The sequence below is a fragment of the Hemiscyllium ocellatum genome, chromosome 35 (assembly GCF_020745735.1).
Source record: "Hemiscyllium ocellatum isolate sHemOce1 chromosome 35, sHemOce1.pat.X.cur, whole genome shotgun sequence".
Taxonomy (NCBI): domain Eukaryota; kingdom Metazoa; phylum Chordata; class Chondrichthyes; order Orectolobiformes; family Hemiscylliidae; genus Hemiscyllium; species Hemiscyllium ocellatum.
The window spans coordinates 36203638-36222950 of NC_083435.1; the positions used below are offsets into that span (position 1 = coordinate 36203638).

At 48.6% G+C, this 19313-nt stretch overlaps 1 protein-coding gene across 9 annotated transcripts in view; it reads left to right on the forward strand.

The window, feature by feature from the left end:
* The window catches only part of LOC132832900 (class I histocompatibility antigen, F10 alpha chain-like), a 195129-nt gene that overhangs the window by 13870 nt on the left and 161946 nt on the right, over positions 1-19313 (forward strand). For 3 of the 9 annotated variants that reach the window (XM_060851121.1, XM_060851115.1, XM_060851113.1), the window contains exons 6-9: positions 4789-4896; positions 5301-5333; positions 5830-5865; positions 6994-7425. The exons of 2 other annotated variants lie outside the window; for them this stretch is intronic. In XM_060851121.1, the coding sequence (XP_060707104.1) occupies positions 4789-4896; positions 5301-5333; positions 5830-5861 (173 nt within the window). In that variant the 3' untranslated portion in view covers positions 5862-5865; positions 6994-7425. Of the gene's footprint in view, positions 1-4788; positions 4897-5300; positions 5334-5829; positions 5866-6993; positions 7426-19313 lie in introns of those variants that run through there. 4 more of the 9 variants (XM_060851114.1, XM_060851116.1, XM_060851117.1 and 1 more) reach the window with 4 other exon arrangements.

A 19313-nucleotide genomic window follows, 5' to 3' on the forward strand; every position in this document is an offset into this window, starting at 1 on the left:
AACTCTATTCAGATCGTAAGGCACGATCTCCCCCACACAAACCCATGTGGCCCTAACACTGATAAGCCCATTCTTTACTAAATATAAGTAGATTTTATCCTTCAGTACCTTCTCCAGCAAGTTTCCCACCACTGACGTCAGGCTCACTGGTCTGTCATTACCTGGAATATCCCTACTACCCTCCTTGTACAGGGGAACAACATGAGCAACCCTCCAGTCCTCCAGCAGCTCACCTGTGTTTAAGGACGCTGCAAAGATATCTGTCAGGGCCCCAACTATTTCCTCTCTCGCCTCCCTCAGTAACCTGGGTTAGATCCTATCAAGTCCTGGAGATTTGTCCACTTTAATATCCTTTCGCCTATCCAACACATCTTGCCTCTTCATGTCAACGTGATCCAGAGTAAACAAACTTCTCTCTCTAATCTCATGTCCCTCTCCTCAGTGAACACTGATGCAAAGTAATCATTGAGAATCTCACCCACTTTCTCAGGTTCAACACACAACCTTCCTTCCTTATCCTTTAGTGGACCAACCCTTTCTCTAGTTATCTTCTTGCTTCTTCTATATGAATAAAAGGCTTTGGGATTCTCCGTATTTCATTACCCCTTTTAGCCGCTTGATTACTTGTTTAAGATTGGTCTGACTCTCCCTCCAAGGCCCATTCTGTTCTAAGCTGCCTGGACCTTATGTACGATTCCCTTTTCCTCTTGGCAAGTTGCATAATTTCTCCGATCGTCCACGGTTCATGAATCTTCCCTTTCCTATCCCTTGCCTTTAACGGGACATGCCTATCTTCAACCTGTCTTTGAAAGTCTCCCACATCTCAAATGTGGACTTCCCTTCAAGTATCTGTGTCCAATCCACATTTCCCAGCCTCTGCCTAATTTTGATATAATTGGCCTTGACCCAGTTTAGTACTCTTCCCTTAGGACCACTCTCACCTTTATCTACGAGTATTCTAAAACTTACAGAATTGTGGTCACTATTCCCAAAGAAAACCCCCCACTGCAATTTCTACCACCTGGCCTGGTTCATTCCCCAACACCAGATCCAATATGGCTGCTTCCCTTGTCAGACTATTGACATACTGCTCCAGAAAACTTTCCTGGATGCTCCTTACAAAATCTGCCCCATCCAGACCTCTGACACTAAATGTATTCCAGTCAATGTTGGGAAAATTAAAATCTCCCATCATCACCACCTTGTTGCCTTTATATCTTTCCATAATCTGTTCACCTATTTGTTCTTCTACCTCATGCTCACTGTTGGGAGGCCTGTAATACAGCCCCAACAATGTAACTGAGCCCTTCTTATTTCTCCAACCCACCAATAATGCCTCACTACCCAAACCCTCCGTAGTGTCCTCCTTTAGCACAGCCGTGATATCATCGCCGACCAGCAATGCAGCTCCTCCCCTGCTTTTACTTCCCTCCCTGTCCTGTCTGAAGCAGCTATATCCTGGAACATTTAGTTGCCAATCATGCCCTTCCTTCAACCAAGCCTCTGTGATCTCAATAATGCCATACTCCCAGGCACCAATCCAAGCCCTAAGTCCCTCTGCCTTACCCACAAAACGTCATGCATTAAAGTATATGCACTTCAGGCTGCCAGTTCTTTTGCGTTCATCTGCTGTCTGCCTACTCTTCCCCTTGGTAATGCTAACTTTATGATCCTTTCAGTCTCAGTTTCCAACTCACTGTCTACTAGTTGTCTCTTCTGGTTCCCAGCCCCCTGTCGCATTAGTTTAAATCCTCCCCAACAGCAGTAGCAAAAACTCCCCCAAGGACATTAGCTCCAGTCTGGTTCAGATGTAGACCGACAATTTGTAATTGTCCCACCTTCCCCAGAACCAGTCTCAATATCCCACAAATCTACACCATCCCTCAAGCCCCATGTTCATCCTGCCTATTCTTTCATTTCTCCCCTGGCTAGCACGTGGCACTGGTAGTAATCCTGAGATCACTACCTTTGAGCTCCTCCACTTTAACTTCATCTCAATCATTTACTGATATCGTTGGTGCCCATATGGGAGTCCCGTTTTCAGCCACAGAACCGCCGATCTAATCTCCTTACACTTGGAAGAAGTGTGTCCAGCTGTAGCTCTTGTTTGACCGTGTGGTGGCTCTGGAAGTGCGGTTGGACTCACTGTGGGGCATCCGAGACACTGAGGAGGTCGTGGGTAGCACGTTTAGTGAACTGGTCACACCGCAGGTTAGAACTGCTGAGGGAGACAGTGAATGGGTGACCAAAAGGCAGAAAAAGAGCAGGAAGGCAGTGCAGGTGTCCCCTGCGGTCATCTCCCTCCAAAACAGGTATACCGCTTTGGATACTGTTGGGGGAGATGACTCACCAGGGGAGGGCAGCAGTTTCCAGGATCATGGCACCGTGGTGGGCACTGCTGTTCAGAAGGGCGGGAAAAAGACTCACAGGGCCATAGTCAGAGGGGATTCTGTTGTAAGGGGGATGGGTTCATGGGTTCATATTCCTCGGAGGATCAGTGTGAACATGTTGGGCATAGAACCTGTTTCGACACTGTTGGGATTCTATTTTTAAAAAATCAAAATAACGAGAGTTAAAGTTTCAAGAGAGTCCATGAGTCCTGATCATCGATGATGCTGCACCACTATCCCTCTCCCACTGCCTCGCCCACTCTCTACACTGGACCCAACCAACGTTGAAGCTGCCACTCTTCAGGCGCCATCTTGTATATCTGGGCCAATTCTCCTCTGCCACCACCTTGCTGCCACCCGCACCGGATCCACCAACATCAGAGTCTCATCTCTCACCATTTAGCCAACCTCATCAATGTCACTGTGAGGCCCTCCCACCACTGTATCTCCATCAAACCAATGATGAAGTTACTGATCCTCAGGTGCCACCTTTCGCTGCTGGGCCGACCCGACCAACATCGCCCCCGCTGGGTAGCAGCTGCCAATTCCGATGCCAGCTCCCCATGCTCGGCCCTGGTAAAGTAAGTTAGCAAGGCTCACTTACCACCATCACAAGGTCCACACTAGGCCCAGTCGAGTCCACACTGGGATACCTTGCTGCTGCTGATGCTGTCCAAGCTCAGGAAAAGAGGTGAGTACAAACAGAAAGATCAAAAAATGGAAAAGCATTCAGAGGAGATGTGGAGCTATACTCCACCGCCATCTTAATGACACATTGTGCCTGTAATTTCTTTTTGATTACATTAGATTCCCAATAGTGTGGAAACAGGCCCTTCAGCCCAAGAGGTCCACACCGACCCTCCAAAGAGTGTCCACCCAGACCCATTTTTTTGTCTTTATCTTCCTGTCCGGGAGCAGTGGGAGACAGAGCGGAGGTGATGTTGGAGACCATGAACCCATTCCCCATTACTCTACATTTACCCCTGACTAATGCACCTCACCCACATTCCTGAACACAATAGGCAATTTAACATGGCCACTTTACCTGACCTGCACATCTTTGAATTGGGGGGAGGAAACCCATGCAGACACGGGGAGAATGTGCAAACTCCACACAGACAGTCGCCTGAGGCTGGAATCGAACCTGGGTGCCTGGCGCTGGGAAGCAGCAGTGCTAACCACTGAGTCACTGTGCCATCCCCTTGTTCTTAAAACTAATCAAAATGGTGTCAGATTGTGGTGACAGTGAAAAATCTTCTCACTGTATTTTACTGTTTTCTCACTGTAAAATACACATGACAATGAAATCATTCGTTCATTCACGTGATAGGACTGGAGAGGGTGCAGAGGAGATTTACCAGGATATGCCTGGTCTGGAGACTCCACCTGTGGGGTGGAGAGATCAATGAACAGGGGGAATAGATTTTATATCAGTCTGAGAACATCCACATTAATACTGAGAACGTTCTGAGGAGATGTGAGGAAAAGTGGGAAGTGGGAATCTGGAACTCACTGTCTGTTAGGATGTTGGGGCAGAAACCCTCATTAGCATTTAAGGAGTATTTAGATGTGCCCTTTTGATTCTAAGGCTGACAAGGCTATGGCCAAGTGCTTGAAAATGGGATGAGAACAGTTGTTGGTTGTTGTTAACATGATGTGCTGAAGGGTCTCTCTCTGTGCTGCAGACACCTCTGTCTCTGTGACCCCCACATCCCAGGAGCAGATTAATGACGTTAGTGTGACCAGTGCTTATCGTTCACTCAACTGAATCTCCACTATACCCCCCTCCAAGAACAGTCTGTCTGATGTGAGGTTTGATGTTCAGGTCACAATGTCATTCTCTGGATAGAGTCTGACCGAAGGTGCACTTTGCCACTTTGTATTGTAACCCCCTTGAGATAAAGGCCAACACTCTATTAACTTTCTGTGTTTTTTAATGAAACATGCATGAGATTTTTATGATGTTTATACATGGCCTTGCTAAATGCATTATATTTAACCTCACAACATAATCTCACAACAGCAGGAAAGGGTTCAGATTTGTCTTCCTCAAATCTAAAGTGGTTGATTGCACACTTCCCCACATTGGATAAAACTGAAGCAGATGGAATTCACTCATTTACTCTGTTACTGTCCCTTGAGTCCGTCTCTCAACTTAGCGCCTTCTGTAAACATGGATATTATCCCCCTAGATTGGGACAACACGGTGTTTACACCCCCTTCAATAGGATCTTTAGCGACTTCACTGGAGAGTGAAACTGGGTGATGGTCAAACCAATGTTAAACCAATCCCATCAAGTCCCAACGGACACGTTCTTTTCAATTGTCTCAAATTGACACGAATTGGGGAGGGATCCAGGAACAGAGATAATCCTGATGTTGTTCAAATGTATTTCAGAAGTCCTGAAAAACAGTGCAGGATATGCTCATCTTGAAATTGTGATTGGATTAGTCTCTGCAATGGCTGCAATATTCGGAATAATCATCTGGAAAAAACCCTGGAAAGGTAAGAATCAGAGGGAGGGGAATGTGGACCTGAGGGGACAGGGTGAGTGTGGGGGAATCTTCAGTACTGGGAGTACAGGGCACTGTGGGGAATGGAACTGAATAAACCCCGACACACACATACACACGTATACACACGTCCTGTCCCCTGTCTGACTTTCCTTCAGGTGATCAGCCCAGTCCAGGTCCAATATTGATCATTAAACGCTTCACACACTCTCACCTCCTCACTGACTGAATATCAATGGGATGGGAGAGATCTCCAGCATCTCCATAAAAGGTTAGGATGGAAAGGAATGTGGGAGCTAGGATTTCTTACAGAACCTCAATTCCCTCACACTGTGTTGTCATCCTTTGAGAATGGAGTATTCCCCATTCTAATGGGCATTTATTTTGTTTCTGCAGGTTCACCAGGTGGGACCTACACAACAGCTCCCAGTAAGTGACTGAGGGGACAGAGTGTTGGGAATGATGGAGAGGGATTTGCAAGTACAGAGTTACATTGCACTGAGTGTTCCTCAGGGTGACACATCTGCCACCCTCCTCACTCTGAAGCCCCTCAAATTCTCGTCTCTTATCCCACTTCTTCCTCATTTTCACACCTTCTTCCCCCCTCATTCGTCTCCATCCAATTCTTTGCTCTTTCATCCGTTATCCCCATCCATCACCAGTCAGTTCCTGTTCCCTCAGGCCCCAGTGTCCCACTGCCTCACCCTTCACTTCCCCATCCCCCACACTGCACTCCCTCAACCCCACCATCCACTCTCTCCCTCCAATCCATCTTCCTCCACTCCCTTTGTGCTGTGCCCCCTGGGTCTGGTTTGTTAATGCTGAGGGGAATTGAATCCTGGGTCCTGTGACTGAGCGACAATAACTCAAAATGGTCACGTTTATATTTTGTTCCATTTCTCACAGTCTGTTTTTATTTTCTCAGCTTCTGATATCTCTGTTCCAGCTCCTTCATGATTTGGTGAGTGACATTTTAACGTAGCTCCAGTGATATGTAACATTTTCACGCCCCACCTGACCCTGTCCCACCCTCCCAGTCACTGTTAAACTCTGTCAGACTAATTCTCCTCCCCCCACACCCTGTCCCACCCTCCCAGACACTGTTAAACCCTGTCAGACTAATTCCCCTCCCCTCCTGACACTGTCCCACCCTCCCAGACACTGTTAAACCCTGTCAGATTGATGCCCCTCCCCTCATGAACCTGTCCCACCCTCCCAGACACTGTTAAACCCTGTCAGACTAATTCCCCTCCTCTCCTGACCCTGTCCCACCCTCCCAGACACTGTTAAACCCTGTTAGACTGATTCCCCTCTCCTCCTCACCCTGTCCCACCCTCCCAGACCCTGTTAAACCCTGTCAGACTAATTCCCCTCCCCTCCTGACCCTGTCCCACCCTCCCAGACACTGTTAAACCCTGTCAGACTAATTCCCCTCCACTCCTGACCCTATCCCGCCTTCCCAAACACTGTTAAGCCCTGTCAGACTAATTCTCCTCCCCTCCTGACCATGTCCCACCCTCCCAGTCACTGTTAAATCCTGTCAGACTAATTCCCCTCCCCTCCTGACCCTGTCCCACCCTCCCAGACACTGTTAAACCCTGTCAGACTAATTCCCCTCACTCCCTGACCCTATCTCACCCTCCCAGACACTGTTAAACCCTGTCAGACTAATTCCCCTCCACTCCTGACCCTATCTCACCCTCCCAGACACTGTTAAACCCTGTCAGACTAATTCCCCTCCCCTCCTGACCCTATCTCACCCTCCCAGACACTGTTAAACCCTGTCAGACTAATTCCCCTCCCCTCCTGACCCTGTCCCACCCTCCCAGACACTGTTAAACCCTGTCAGACTAATTTCACTCCCTCCCCACCCTGAAGTGATTGCCTCGTGTCTGTCATTCCTGACCTTCACTGCAGGTCATTCCTGGAGCCTTATTGTGGAATAATGGGATTCTCCTGTTCCAGTGTGAACATGGACATCATTGTCCATCCTTCCATATCACAGCAGACACTCACAATTAAAGCTCATTGCTCACACCCAGTTCTTTCTGGATTGAGATTGAGTTTTCCTGGGAATGTGTTTCCACAGATTGAACGGTGGATCCTGGATCTGCAGGTTTGGATCCCGATCCTTCAAATGAGACCTTCTCAAGTCGTGTTTCCATCCCGTCTCAGAAATGTGAGCAGTGTCACCGTCAGAGAGATCTTCACGGATGGTTCCTCCCTCACACTTTCTGATCCTCACTGTCTTCAGTGGGTCAGTGATTGACCTGAAACGTAGCAATGTCCTGAACTCCCTCTGAGCGAGTGTTGTACTGTAGGACGTGAATCATTTCTGCACTTTATGCAACAAAATTTTAACTTTTATGTTAAAGTCTCTATGAATTTTGTAACTGTCTGATTGTTAGATTGATATCTCTCTCTCACTATTTAATTTCTACTTTTCTATTTTTATTCTCATCTGTTTTAAGCCGAACTGATCTGTTTTGCACTTTACGGAAACAGCGTGATCAAATGTGAACTTTTATGTCAACTTCCTTTATTTTGTTCAGGATGCACAGCGTAGTGTTTATTTAATGTGTGTGTTTCAGAGTTGGATGGTTGATAATGTCTGGGAGTGTTCATTCCCTGGGGTGGGGGAGCGGGGAATGTCCTTTCGGAAGGATCTGAATGAGTGTGAAGAGAGGGCCAGGCAGCTGCTGGGAATCAGGAATACTTCACTGACTGGTGACCCAGCAGCTATTGGAGGGGGGAAAGGGCAGGCTCACCAGCTGAATGTTTCACCCAGGGCTGAGCACACAAGCTTCTGGGCTGGGACAGATGGAGAGGAACCTTCATTGTCAATGTTTCCTTCTGACAGGTGCTGCCTTTGGACACACCGCCTGGAGGGGGAGGGGGGGAAGGGAGAGTCTGTGTCAGCAGCTGAGACTCTGTCTTACTCCCCTCTGTGACCCAGGGCTCGGTGCCCCTCCAGGTCCCCTGCCTACTCCCTCGGCTGCTGTCACCCACCACTTTCCCCTAGACACACACACACACACACACCACACACACAATCACACACATAGAGGCACATATTCAGCGACACACTCACATACACCGAGAGACCATATATCCAACGCTAACATCTGTCAGAAAAAACATTGACAACAAATACTCACACCTCAGTGAGTGATGTTTGTGTCATGCAGTGGGTTTTGAGTTTTATTGGCGAAACTCTTAACAAAAAAATGTGGTCCTGTGATGATGGCAAGTCAGTGTTTATAATATAAAATTTGCATTTCACAAATGATATCTCTTTTTGTTTAAAATACATTAAATGTGTCAACTATCATCTGCAGTTAACACTTAATTACTAGATACAGTTCACAAAAAATATTCCTCAACAAAACTGCTCCTTGCAGTCTGTCCCACTTTCCCCTGAAGCCGTCCCACCTGGTGTGGGCACAAGTTGGTGATCTTGGTTGTTTGAGTGAAAGCTGCTTCTTGTTCCTGCCCCAGTACCACTGGCCCTCCTCAGGACTGAGCTTGGACATTGGTTCACAGTCTCATGACAAATTAGACAAGAACTTTCCGGTGTGGTTTATGTGACCAACACAACACTGCACACTTCTCACATCTGTTCATCCCCATGTCTTTGTTACAGCTCTCACCTTGTCAGGATCAGGGTGAAGTCCTCTCACTATCGAACATTTCCTGTGCACTCGACTTCAGTTTCCCTTCACCTTTTCCTTTTTCAGTTTCCGCTTCATCTGTCAGGACCCCTCCGCAGTCACATTACATTTTAATCAGAAACTGTGTAATGGCTTCTTTCACTGTCTTTCCACATCTATATATGAGCAGCTAATCCACAATAATATCCACTGTCAGAAGATCCCTGATGTTCTCATGCTGTCTGCTTTGATGCTGTTCTGGAACAATCATTGAAATCCTTTGGATCGATGCAGACTCTCAGATTTCCAGGTGTTTTTTCCCCCATGGCCGCGATGCTGCAAATGCATTCTGTGGGAGTTGTCCCTTTCTTGATAACTCCCTGTTTGTTCCCAGCTCGACTATCTTTCCTTTCAGGTTGGACAGGAGGGCAGCTGGATCTCTCCTCAGCAAATGCTGCACTGGTCTCACACTCTCATCCTCTTTGAGATGATATGTGTTGCCAATCTAAGCTTTAGACTTGCTTCAGCTGGGATGAATGGATTGTTACTCGATGTCTACGATCTGGATCTGCTGGTCTTTATTGTGACAATCACATTGGTTTCTAAGCTTCATTTGTCCTCTTGGGAAGAGTGAGGTTTCATTAGATGGTCTCATATTTACCTTTGATGGATTCGTTTTCAGGTCATCAAATAGAGCCACTTCGCACGTGTCTGTGAAGATTATGATGTTGCATGAATCACTGGCGCCTGTCTGACAGTTCACATTCACCTGATGCTCTCCTTCTGCAGTCATCATTTTAACAAGAACAAACCATTTGTTACCTTGAGACCCAGTGATGCTGACAGGTTATATGGTTTAGAATGACCCGTTTAGAATCACCATCTGACACGTGTCCGGCAATAATCAGTTTGGGCCTGCTTTTCCTCTTTTGAGCTGAAGACTTGTGTTTAAAGTGAATCCGATTCTTGCATGTAGACCATAAATTCCCCAACACTTGATGTCCTTCCTTTTCTTTGCTGTGTTGTCCTCTACAACATTCACATCCTGTACACTGGGGCTTGATGTTTCTGCTGGCCCTCAGCTAATATTTCTTCTTGTTTTTCCCATTGTGCTGTTCTTGTTTACCGGGACAGAGTCTCAGCATTATGCAAAACCTTGTCTTTGTCCGTTAATCCTCTCCAGCTTTGATTGACAACCTCAGAGCTTCTGCACACGGCAATAGATTTCTCGAGCAAGTTTCTCCTCTCTCAGAAGCTGCACTGTCATGGTGGGACCTCTCAAAAGACATTCTTATCTCCAACAAGATTAGCTTCTATTATCCAGACTCTGAGATTCCAGCCAGATACCTCAATGCCATCACCGTACTGATCCATATTCTTTGTCTCCTTTAGGGATCTGATGTCCAGCACAGCTCCGTTCTGTGTAATCAGTAATGGAGTGCTCAAAAAATAGCCTCAAGGCTTTCAAAATGTCTCCAGCCTGATGTTTCTGTCCCCAGTGAGGTCTAGAATGTAGACCAGCTTGTAGCTGTAGCTTGGGCCTGATGGGATGCATCCCAGCGTATTCAAGGAAGTAGCTACAGAGATAGTTGATGCATTGAATCTTCTGGAAATTATCCGATTCTGGAAAAATCCCAGAGGATTCGAAATCCGCCACTTTTACTTAAAAAAGAAAGGAAACAAAAAATGATAACTTTTGGCTGGTCAGTTTGATGCCTGTTATTGGGAAAATGAATCTAGAAGTAAACAGCATGACCAAGCAGAATCAGCATGGCATTGTGAAGGGGAAATCCTGCCTGAAAAATAAATAGAAATCTTTGAGGAAGGAACAAGCAAGATAGATACAGTGGAAGCAGTGGGTGAACTGTCTGGATTTTTGATAATTGCCCATATATGAGGCTACTCAATAAGATAAGAGCCCATGATGGTGGAGGTAGTATATTAGTTTTGATTGAGGATTAGCGAATGAATTAAAGAGAGAGAGAGTTCCAATAAAGGCAGCATTTTCACAATAGCAGCCTGTAACTCGTGCCACAGGGATCAGTGTTGAGGCCATAACTATTTACAAAAGATATTAATGACATGGAAGAGAAAAGTGAATGTAATACAGTCTGGTTTGAGGATGATACAAAAAGATGTGGGATGGCAAGTGATGAAGATGACATGAAGTGTCTGCAGAGGGATATAAAGAGGTTGACTGAATGGGCCAACACTTGGCAGATGGAATGTAATGTGGGAAAATGTAGGTTATGCACTTTGTCAGGACAAACACAGGGACTGAATATCATTCAAATGGAGAAAGCCACAGGAAAGAGGGATTTCAGGGTCTTCAGCCCTGAATCACAAAAAGCCAGTGTTCAGGTTCAGCCAGAAGGCAAATGGAATGTTGGCCTTGACTTCAAAAGGATGGAGTGTAAAAGTAAGGAGGTTTTGTAAAAACTATAGATGGCACTGGTCAGACCCAGTGGGAAGACGGTGACCAGGTTTGGGCCCTTTATCTAAGGAAGGATATCCTGGTAGTGAGGGCAGTCTGAAGAAGGTTCACTCGGCTGCTCCCAGATATGGAGGTTCAGTCTGATGGGGAGAGCTGGAGTAGATTAGCCTGTACTCATTGGAACATAGAAACATGAGAGGTGGCCTTTCCCCAGAGGAGGGGAGTCCAAAACTAGAGGATAGAGGGATAAGAGGAGAAAGATTTAAAGGGAGCTGAGGGGCCAGTTTTTCACACAAGGAGTGGTGGGTAGATGGAACCAGCTGCCAGAGGATGTGGTAGAGGTGAGTACAATTACAATATTCAAAAGACATTCGGACAGGTTCATGGACAGGAAAGGTCGAGGGGAATACAGGAGAAACACAGACAAATGGGATTCATCTAGTTTAGGAAACCTGGTGGTGGGCATGGACGAGTTGGGCTGAAGGGTCTGCTTCTATGCTGTATGCTTCTACAACTCTCTCTGACTCTCGGCCTGCTCTAGAAGTAACTCCCAGACCATGGGCCCTTCAGGACCTCACTCTGTAGCTCAGGGACACCTGGTACTGCCTTACATCAGCCAGGTCACTGTGTCCAGGGATAAACAGTATCTTCCATACCCAGACAGACTGACCTTAATACATAACGCTGGATACCGGGGGAAATGTACAAGTTTAAACGGATGCAAAGAGGGATGCATCCACCCGGATAGAGATGAGAGTTCAGGGTCTCACATGACCAGCTTTTATAATTGGATAGGGATCACTGTCCTTTCTAATGAAGAGTGGGAGCGGGGCTGTCGGATGGAGAATGAGGATTTCCCTCCCATTTCAGCTGCAGCACACGGTCTGTGCTTTCACCTCCTGGAGCGATCCCCGTTCCTGATGTGGGCAGCGTCTCAAACCTGCAGCTCTTGGTGTCAAACCCCTGTGTGTCTGCCTTTCAGTCTCCCGGTAACTGGTGACACTCTCACGGTTTCACATTTAATTGGGTGTTTTTTTCTGATACGAACCAATCATTCCCCTCTCTGAGTTGGAGGAAGTGATCAAATTTCCATCCAACTTGGAGAATGGACTCACTACAGACGTTTTTCTTTGTCATTTCCAGTCCATTATCAGCAGCTTTTACCCCAATCCGTTTTTGATGGGAATAGGGAGAGTGGATTCCCAGAATGTTGCTGATCCTTCTCTCCATCTCCCTGTGTTTTTCCCGGGTCTCTCCCGGTAAGTACAGAATTCAGCTTTCCATTCTCTCTGTCTGTGTGTCTGGGGTGAATGTGAGTCTCTTGGGGAGAGTTTGAAATGGGGGATGTTTGATCAGCCGCCTGTTATACAGCCAGCCTGATCTTTTACACATTGAAGGCAGCACAGTCTGGGAGACTCTGAGGGGATTTGTGTCCAGGTCTCCTGACAGCAGGATGTAGAAACCCCGAGATCAGAGAAGCTCCGAGCAAATGGGAAATGGTTCCACTGGACAATTTTAATTTTCACATCGATTGGGAGAAGCCAAACAGCTTCATCATTCCTGGTCTAAAGTCTTGTAAACACTGCGGGGAGGGGAAGGAGACTCCATGTCTAACCCAGCCCAGGCTCAGGGATCCATGATGGAGGTGACTCAGCAAGTCTGAGCCTATAGTGCTTCTCCCAAGACCGAGGCAAAGTGAGCCACCCTCCTCCACCACACTCACCAAATCAATTCAAAATAGTTTTTACTTAATGTAATTAGAAGATTCTGATCTGTGTATGTAAATGTTGACATATGTATGGCATGATCAAATGTACAGACCATCAAATTATTTTATGATTCTTTTACGAATGAAGTATATTTTTGAAATAAAAAAAATTAGAAGATTCTGCTTGAGTGCTGTGCGTTCGCTCTCGGTCAAATTCACTGGAGAGCTGCAGGTTCAACGCTGCGGACGTGAGCTGGTGGGGGAGAGACCGCGGGGATCGTGTTGCAAGTTGTCGGAGCTGCTGGAGGCCATCGCTGGATTGTGATTGGACGTTGGAGGATCGTTTGGTTGTGCTGACCTGCTCTTGGTGGATCTTTATGCTTGCAAATGACAGGTCAGGGTAACCCTGAGGGTCGATGCCAGTGGGAATATCCTCCACCCCCCCCCCCCCCCCCAGCTTTGCCATCGGAGGAAGCAAAGGTTATCTGAGATACGCAGGGCAGCCGAAGATGTGCCGAACCTGCGGGAGGTCAGGCCACATGGCGGCTGACTGTAAGGTGACCGTCTGCCGGAACTGCAAGCAGGAAGGCCACCCGACCAAGGATTGTAAGGAGGCCAAGAACTGTAACCTGTGCGGAGAGGCGGGCCACATGTACAAGGCCTGCCCAAGACGAGGAGCCGACACTTACGCACAGATGGCCGGAGGTGGCAACACGAGCCGGGGACCGCCAAAGACCAGCAAGGCACCACAGAATAGCATGGAAACGGTGCCTGGAGGCACCGAGAAGGAAGAGCAGGCGGTAGCGGAGCAGACGGCAGACAGCGGGGAGGTGCAGCAGCCGATCCAAGCTCCTTCAGGACAGACGGAGGAAATGGAAGAGGAGGGATCAAATGAGGCAGAGGACTGGATCACAGTCAAAAACAGGAAGAGGAAACCTCTCGGGGGCCCCAGAGCCACCCAGATAAGGGGGAAACGACACCTGCAAGTCGAGGATACAGGCAGCTCTTCCGATGGTGAGGACGGGCACAAGAAGGGTCGCCACCAGAGGAAGAGACAGAGCGCCAAGGGGAGAAAGGAGGGCAGCACCGCCCAGGAAGGGAAAGACGATCCCTCTGTCGGGATGGGTAAAGGCCTCCCCCGACCCGGTGAGAACTGAGAGTTACCCACCAGCCCACAGCTCCAGGTAACTTGGAGCAGCGGTCCTGTGACAGCCCCGCTGTCAGATGGAGAACTGGACGGTGCGGACCCTGGGCTCGACATGAAGACACCAGAGCGGGGAAATGGCTCCAGCGTGGAGCCGGACAGCTACCTCAGCCCTGGGAGGGTCCAGCAGTTTGCCGTCACCACGGGGATGCACACAGCTACCCCAGAGGAGCAAGACCAGCAGCAAATGGATACTGTTAACCTCATAAATTGTTAAAATGGGGTTTAAAATTGCCAGCATCAATGTGTGTAGCATCAAATCAGCTACGCAATGTGTTTCTACGATGGCCTTCCTGGCCAGCGTTAAAGCCGACCTCCTGTTTCTGCAGGAGTGTGGGATACCGCACCTCAGCAGCTACAGGAGATGGTCTAGCTTGTGGGCCCATGGGCTGTCAGTTTAGTCAGGGGGCAACGATAGCCGCACCTCCGGCCTGGGTATCCTGTTGCGAGGAAGCAACTTCACCATCTCTGAGGTTAAGGAGGTGGTGGGCGGGCGCCTCCTCGTCGCCGACGTTATGTACAGGAATGCTCCCCTGAGACTGAACAATGTGTACGCCCCAGTGGGTAAGAGTGAACGGTTGGCCGTCCTGCAGCAGCTTCCACTGTTGCTGGCTACGTCCAGGCCGGTCATTCTGGCCGGAGACGTCAACTGTATCATTGAGGCAGATGGACGATCCGGCGGGGGGGACAGTAAACTGGACGCCACGTCCAGAGCCCTGATGGACATGGTAAAAGATGCCAAGCTGCACGACGTCTTCAGCACCCCTGCAGACAGAGCGCAATGTAGATACACCCGGTCACGGGCAGATGGGTCTATCCGCTCAAGGATAGATTACCTGTTTGAGTCCCGAACGCTCTCGGTCAGATCCACCGATGTCAAGCCAGTGTTCTTCTCTGACCACTGCCTCCTGCTGGAAGACTGTCACCTACAGGACGAGCAGCGGGCGGGTAAGGGAACGTGGAAACTGAACACAAAGCTGTTGACCCCGAGAAACATTGAGGATCTCAAGAGGGGCTATGCAGGTTGGAGAACCGAGAAGCCCCTCTTTGAGTCCCCAGCAGACTGGCGGGAAACAGTAAAAGGGAACATCGAGAGGTTCTTCATCCTCAAAGGTGTTCAGGAGGCGAGAGAGAGGCGGGGAAAACTGTCCCAGCTCCAGGAAAGTATGCAGAACCTGCTCCTGCTGCAGACGATGGGGGTCGATGTCACGGAGGACCTCAAGGAGGTGAAGGGCCAGCAAGCCTCGCTCTTTTCCTCGGAGGCTTCCAAGATAATCTTCCGGTCCAGGGTCCGCTCGGTGGAGCAGGACGAGACGTGCTCACGCTTCTTCTTCCAGAAGGTGCACAAAGAGAGCTCTGTGCTCAGCAGCCTGAAGGAAGAAGACGGCTCGACAACGTCATCTCAGGCTGACGTCATGAGGATCAGTAAATCCTTCTATGCCAGTCTGTATGACGCGAAGCCGACCGACAGCGCGTCCTCCCAGTTGTTCCTGTCGTCTATCATGGAGGTCTTAGACGACAGAGCACAGGTGAGGCCGGACCAGCTGCTATCTCTGGACGAGCTGACCAAGGCCCTCGAGTCCTTCGAAAAGAATAAAACTCCCGGAAGCGACGGCTTACCGGTCGAGCTCTATTCCGCTCTGTGGGACTTGATTGGCCAGGACCTGCTGGAGGTGTATGTCAGTATGCTTCGGGCAGGTACCATGAGTGAATCCATGAGGAAAGGCATCATCACCATCATCTACAAGCGGAAGGGGGTGAGGGAGGAACTCAAATATTGGAGACCGATCACACTGTTGAATGCAGATTACAAAATTCTGTCAAAGGTAATCGCCAACCGGGTCAGGTCTGCTCTGGGGTCGGTGATTCACCCTGACCAAACCTGTGCTGTGCCAGGCAGGAAGATCGCTGAGAGTCTCGCACTCCTCAGGGATACGATCGCCTACGTGCAGGACAGAGGGTTGGACACCTGCCTGATCAGCCTGGACCAGGAGAAAGCCTTTGACAGGATATCACACAGGTATATGCGAGATGTTCTCTCCAACATGGTCTTTGGGGAGGGAATCTGCAATTGGATCAGACTGCTCTACACCAACATTGTCAGTGCAGTCTCAATCATTGGGTGGGAATCAGATAGCTTCCCAGTCAGATCTGGAGTCAGGCAGGGCTGCCCTCTCTCTCCTGCCTTGTTTGTGTGCTGCATAGAACCATTTGCCGAGTCCATCAGGAAGGATGCGAGCCTGAGAGAGGTGACTATTCCTGGCAGCGGGGGCCTGCAGGTTAAGGCCTCCCTGTACATGGATGACGTCGCCGTTTTCTGCTCGGATCCGCTGTCTGTGCACAGACTCATGTGCATATGTGACCAGTTCGAACGGGCCTTGGGGGCCAAGGTCAACCGAGGCAAGAGCGAGGCCATGCTCTTCGGGAACTGGGCCGACCAATCCTCGATCCCCATCACCATCGGGAATGACCACCTGAAGGTACTGGGTATTTGGTTCGGGGGGGCTGGGGCGTGCGCCAAGTCTTGGGAGGAGCGTATCAGTAAAGTGAGGCAGAAACTGGGCAGATGGAGGCTACGGTCGCTCTCCATCACGGGAAAAAACCTGGTCTTCAGGTGTGAGGCACTGTCATTGCTGTTGTACGTGGCACAGGTCTGGCCTATTCCCAGAACCTGTGCCGCTGCAGTCACCCGGGCCATCTTCCAGTTTATATGGAGATCAAAGATGAACTGGGTCCGAAGGGACTCGCTGTACAAAGATCTGGGTAACGGGGGAAAAAACACACCCAATGCCACCCTCACCCTGATGGCCACCTTTGTGTGTGGCTGCATCAAGCTGTGCATGGATCCCCGGTACGCAAACACCAAGTGTCACTACGTACTGAGGTTCTACCTGTCCCCGGTGTTGTGAAGGATGGGCCTGGCCTCGCTGCCGCGGAACGCTCTGAGTAGTTGTACCGTTCTGTATCACCTGTCCTTTGTGGAGAAGTTTATGAAGAAAAACACCTTTTTGACCACAAGTCCATCAGGAAGTGGTCAGCACGTAGCATCCTTGAGACCCTTCGGGAAAAGGAGAGGGCGGATCCTGTCGAGTGGTTCCCTGAGCAGACTGTCAAAGCCATTTCGCAGAATGCCTCATCACCAGAACTTTCCAACAAGCACCAAGACATGGCTTGGCTGGTGGTGAAAAGGGCTCTGCCTGTGAGATCCTTTATGCACACCCGGACTCTCAGCCACACCACACACTGCTGTCGAAGTGGCTGCAGCGGGGACGAGACTGTCACACACCTCCTTCTGGAATGTGCCTATGCAGAGGATGTCTGGAGAGGAATGCAGTGGTATTTGTCGAGGTTCGTCCCGAGCAGCGCCGTGACGTGGAACTCCGTGCTCTACGGCCTGTTCCCCGGGACGCACACCGAGACGAATATCAACTGCGCCTGGAGGATCATCAACTCGGTGAAGGACGCTCTCTGGGCGGTCCGAAACCTGTTGATCTTCCAGCTGAAGGAGTTGACCCCGACTGAGTGTTGCAGACTGGCACGTTCCAAGGTCCAGGACTATGTGTTGAGGGACGCGCTGAAGCTTGGGGCAGCTGCCGCCAAGGCGCGGTGGGGAAAGACCACCGTTTAACATCTGCCTGCCTAAAGAAGATCAGGGGGCCCATGCAGTCATTTGGGCTCTGCTGACGCCTCAGCTCAATATATGGGCATATGAGTGAGAAATGTACAGACCTGTATATAACAATGATAAGTTCTGATCTCTGTATGTAAATGCTTACGTATGTATGGCATGACTAAGTGTACAGACCATCAAATTATTTAATGAATAAAGTATATTTTTGAAGTTAAAAAAAAGTAATTAGTGGTTTAGTACTAAATTTATACACTTCAGTCTCCTGTAAAAATGACTAGGGGGAAAGGAGCCCCTCCCCAGCTGCAGTAGAGGCGTCCGCAGCTGCCTGGGGGACTTACCTACGGTGGCGAGCCTCGCGAAAATAATCTCCAAACTCGATGCGAAGATCGATGCTTTCATAGAAGAGTCCCGAAGTCGGTGGAATTCATTCTCGGCTGCGCTATAAAAGCACGGCCGTGACATTGAAGAAATCGAGCTCTGAGTCGGAGGGGCGGAGCTAAAGGCCGCGACCTCCGAGGCCATTGCAGAGTCGGCCGTGGATCGTGTCCGGACTCTCGAGCAGTGAGTCCGGACCTTAGAGAATCACATTGACGACCTCGAGAATCGAGGTCATAGAAAAAATGTTCGTTTGCTGGGCCTTCCCGAACAGGCATAAGGCCAGCTTATGAGGTTGCTTGAACAGTGGCTTCCGCAGTTATTGAATCTGGAGGCTGGATCAGGCCAGGTAAGGGTAGAATGGGCCTACCAGGTTACAATACACGGGCCCGGCTCGAACCAGTGCCCCAGCCTGGTCCTGTTCCAGCTGCAGAGCTATAAGGTGAGGCAGATTCTCTTGGAAGCCTCCAGAAATCTTGGGAATGATCCACAAGCCATGCCTCATAAAGGATCCAAGATTATGTTATTTCAGGATTTTTCCCAGCTTTGGTCCTGAAGAGGAAGATGTTTGATGAAGCAAAGAAGTGTTTAAGGGATTTAAACATTCAATACTCCTTGCGCTACCCAGCTATACTACGCTATAGCCGTGAAGGGTCCGTGTTTAACTTCGGAGAAGGCCAAGGAACTTCTGGACTCTCTGGAACAAATTATAAGAGTTAATCAATGTTGTTTTACCCTACCCCACTCTGGTTTTAGCCAGAGGGTCTAGTTAATGTAGATGGCGGGGATGGTGGCTCCCTTATCTTATTTTATCTTTGTCCTTGGGAGCAGGGTTGTTTTCCCCTGTTATTTTGTATTAATATATTTAATTATTATTTGCTGAGACTGTAATTTTATAGTCATGTATGTTCATATATGGTATTAACATTACCAAATATATTCAGGTGTTGGTGGAGGTGGGGGGTGGGGGTGTGAATAAGGTACTCACTGCTAGTTCTAGTTCAGTTGTATACTTGAATTTTCTTTATCCTATCGTGGGGTGCCTGGGTCAAGGGTAGAGCACTGGTTGAGAGAGGTTATGATGGGTGTTTTGGAAAGGAAGTGATGTCCCCTGGGAATAAGGGGGAAGATCTCCATTTAAATACATTTTATACTTTTTTTTACTATTTAGAAATAGTTTTTTTATTATATTGATCTGAATGTACTAAAGAGCTTTTATTTTTGTGAATTTTATATGTTCTATGTTTGTGATGTTTTGGATAAATACGGGTTTTGTTGTGATCTGATGCTAACACATTCCGAGCAGGTATATCACTGCTCAATTTATGTGTTATCCGTGAGGTTTTTTTTTCTCTTGAATAATGTAAGAATTTTAATGATACACTCTGGTTAGTTGTAAGTTAGATG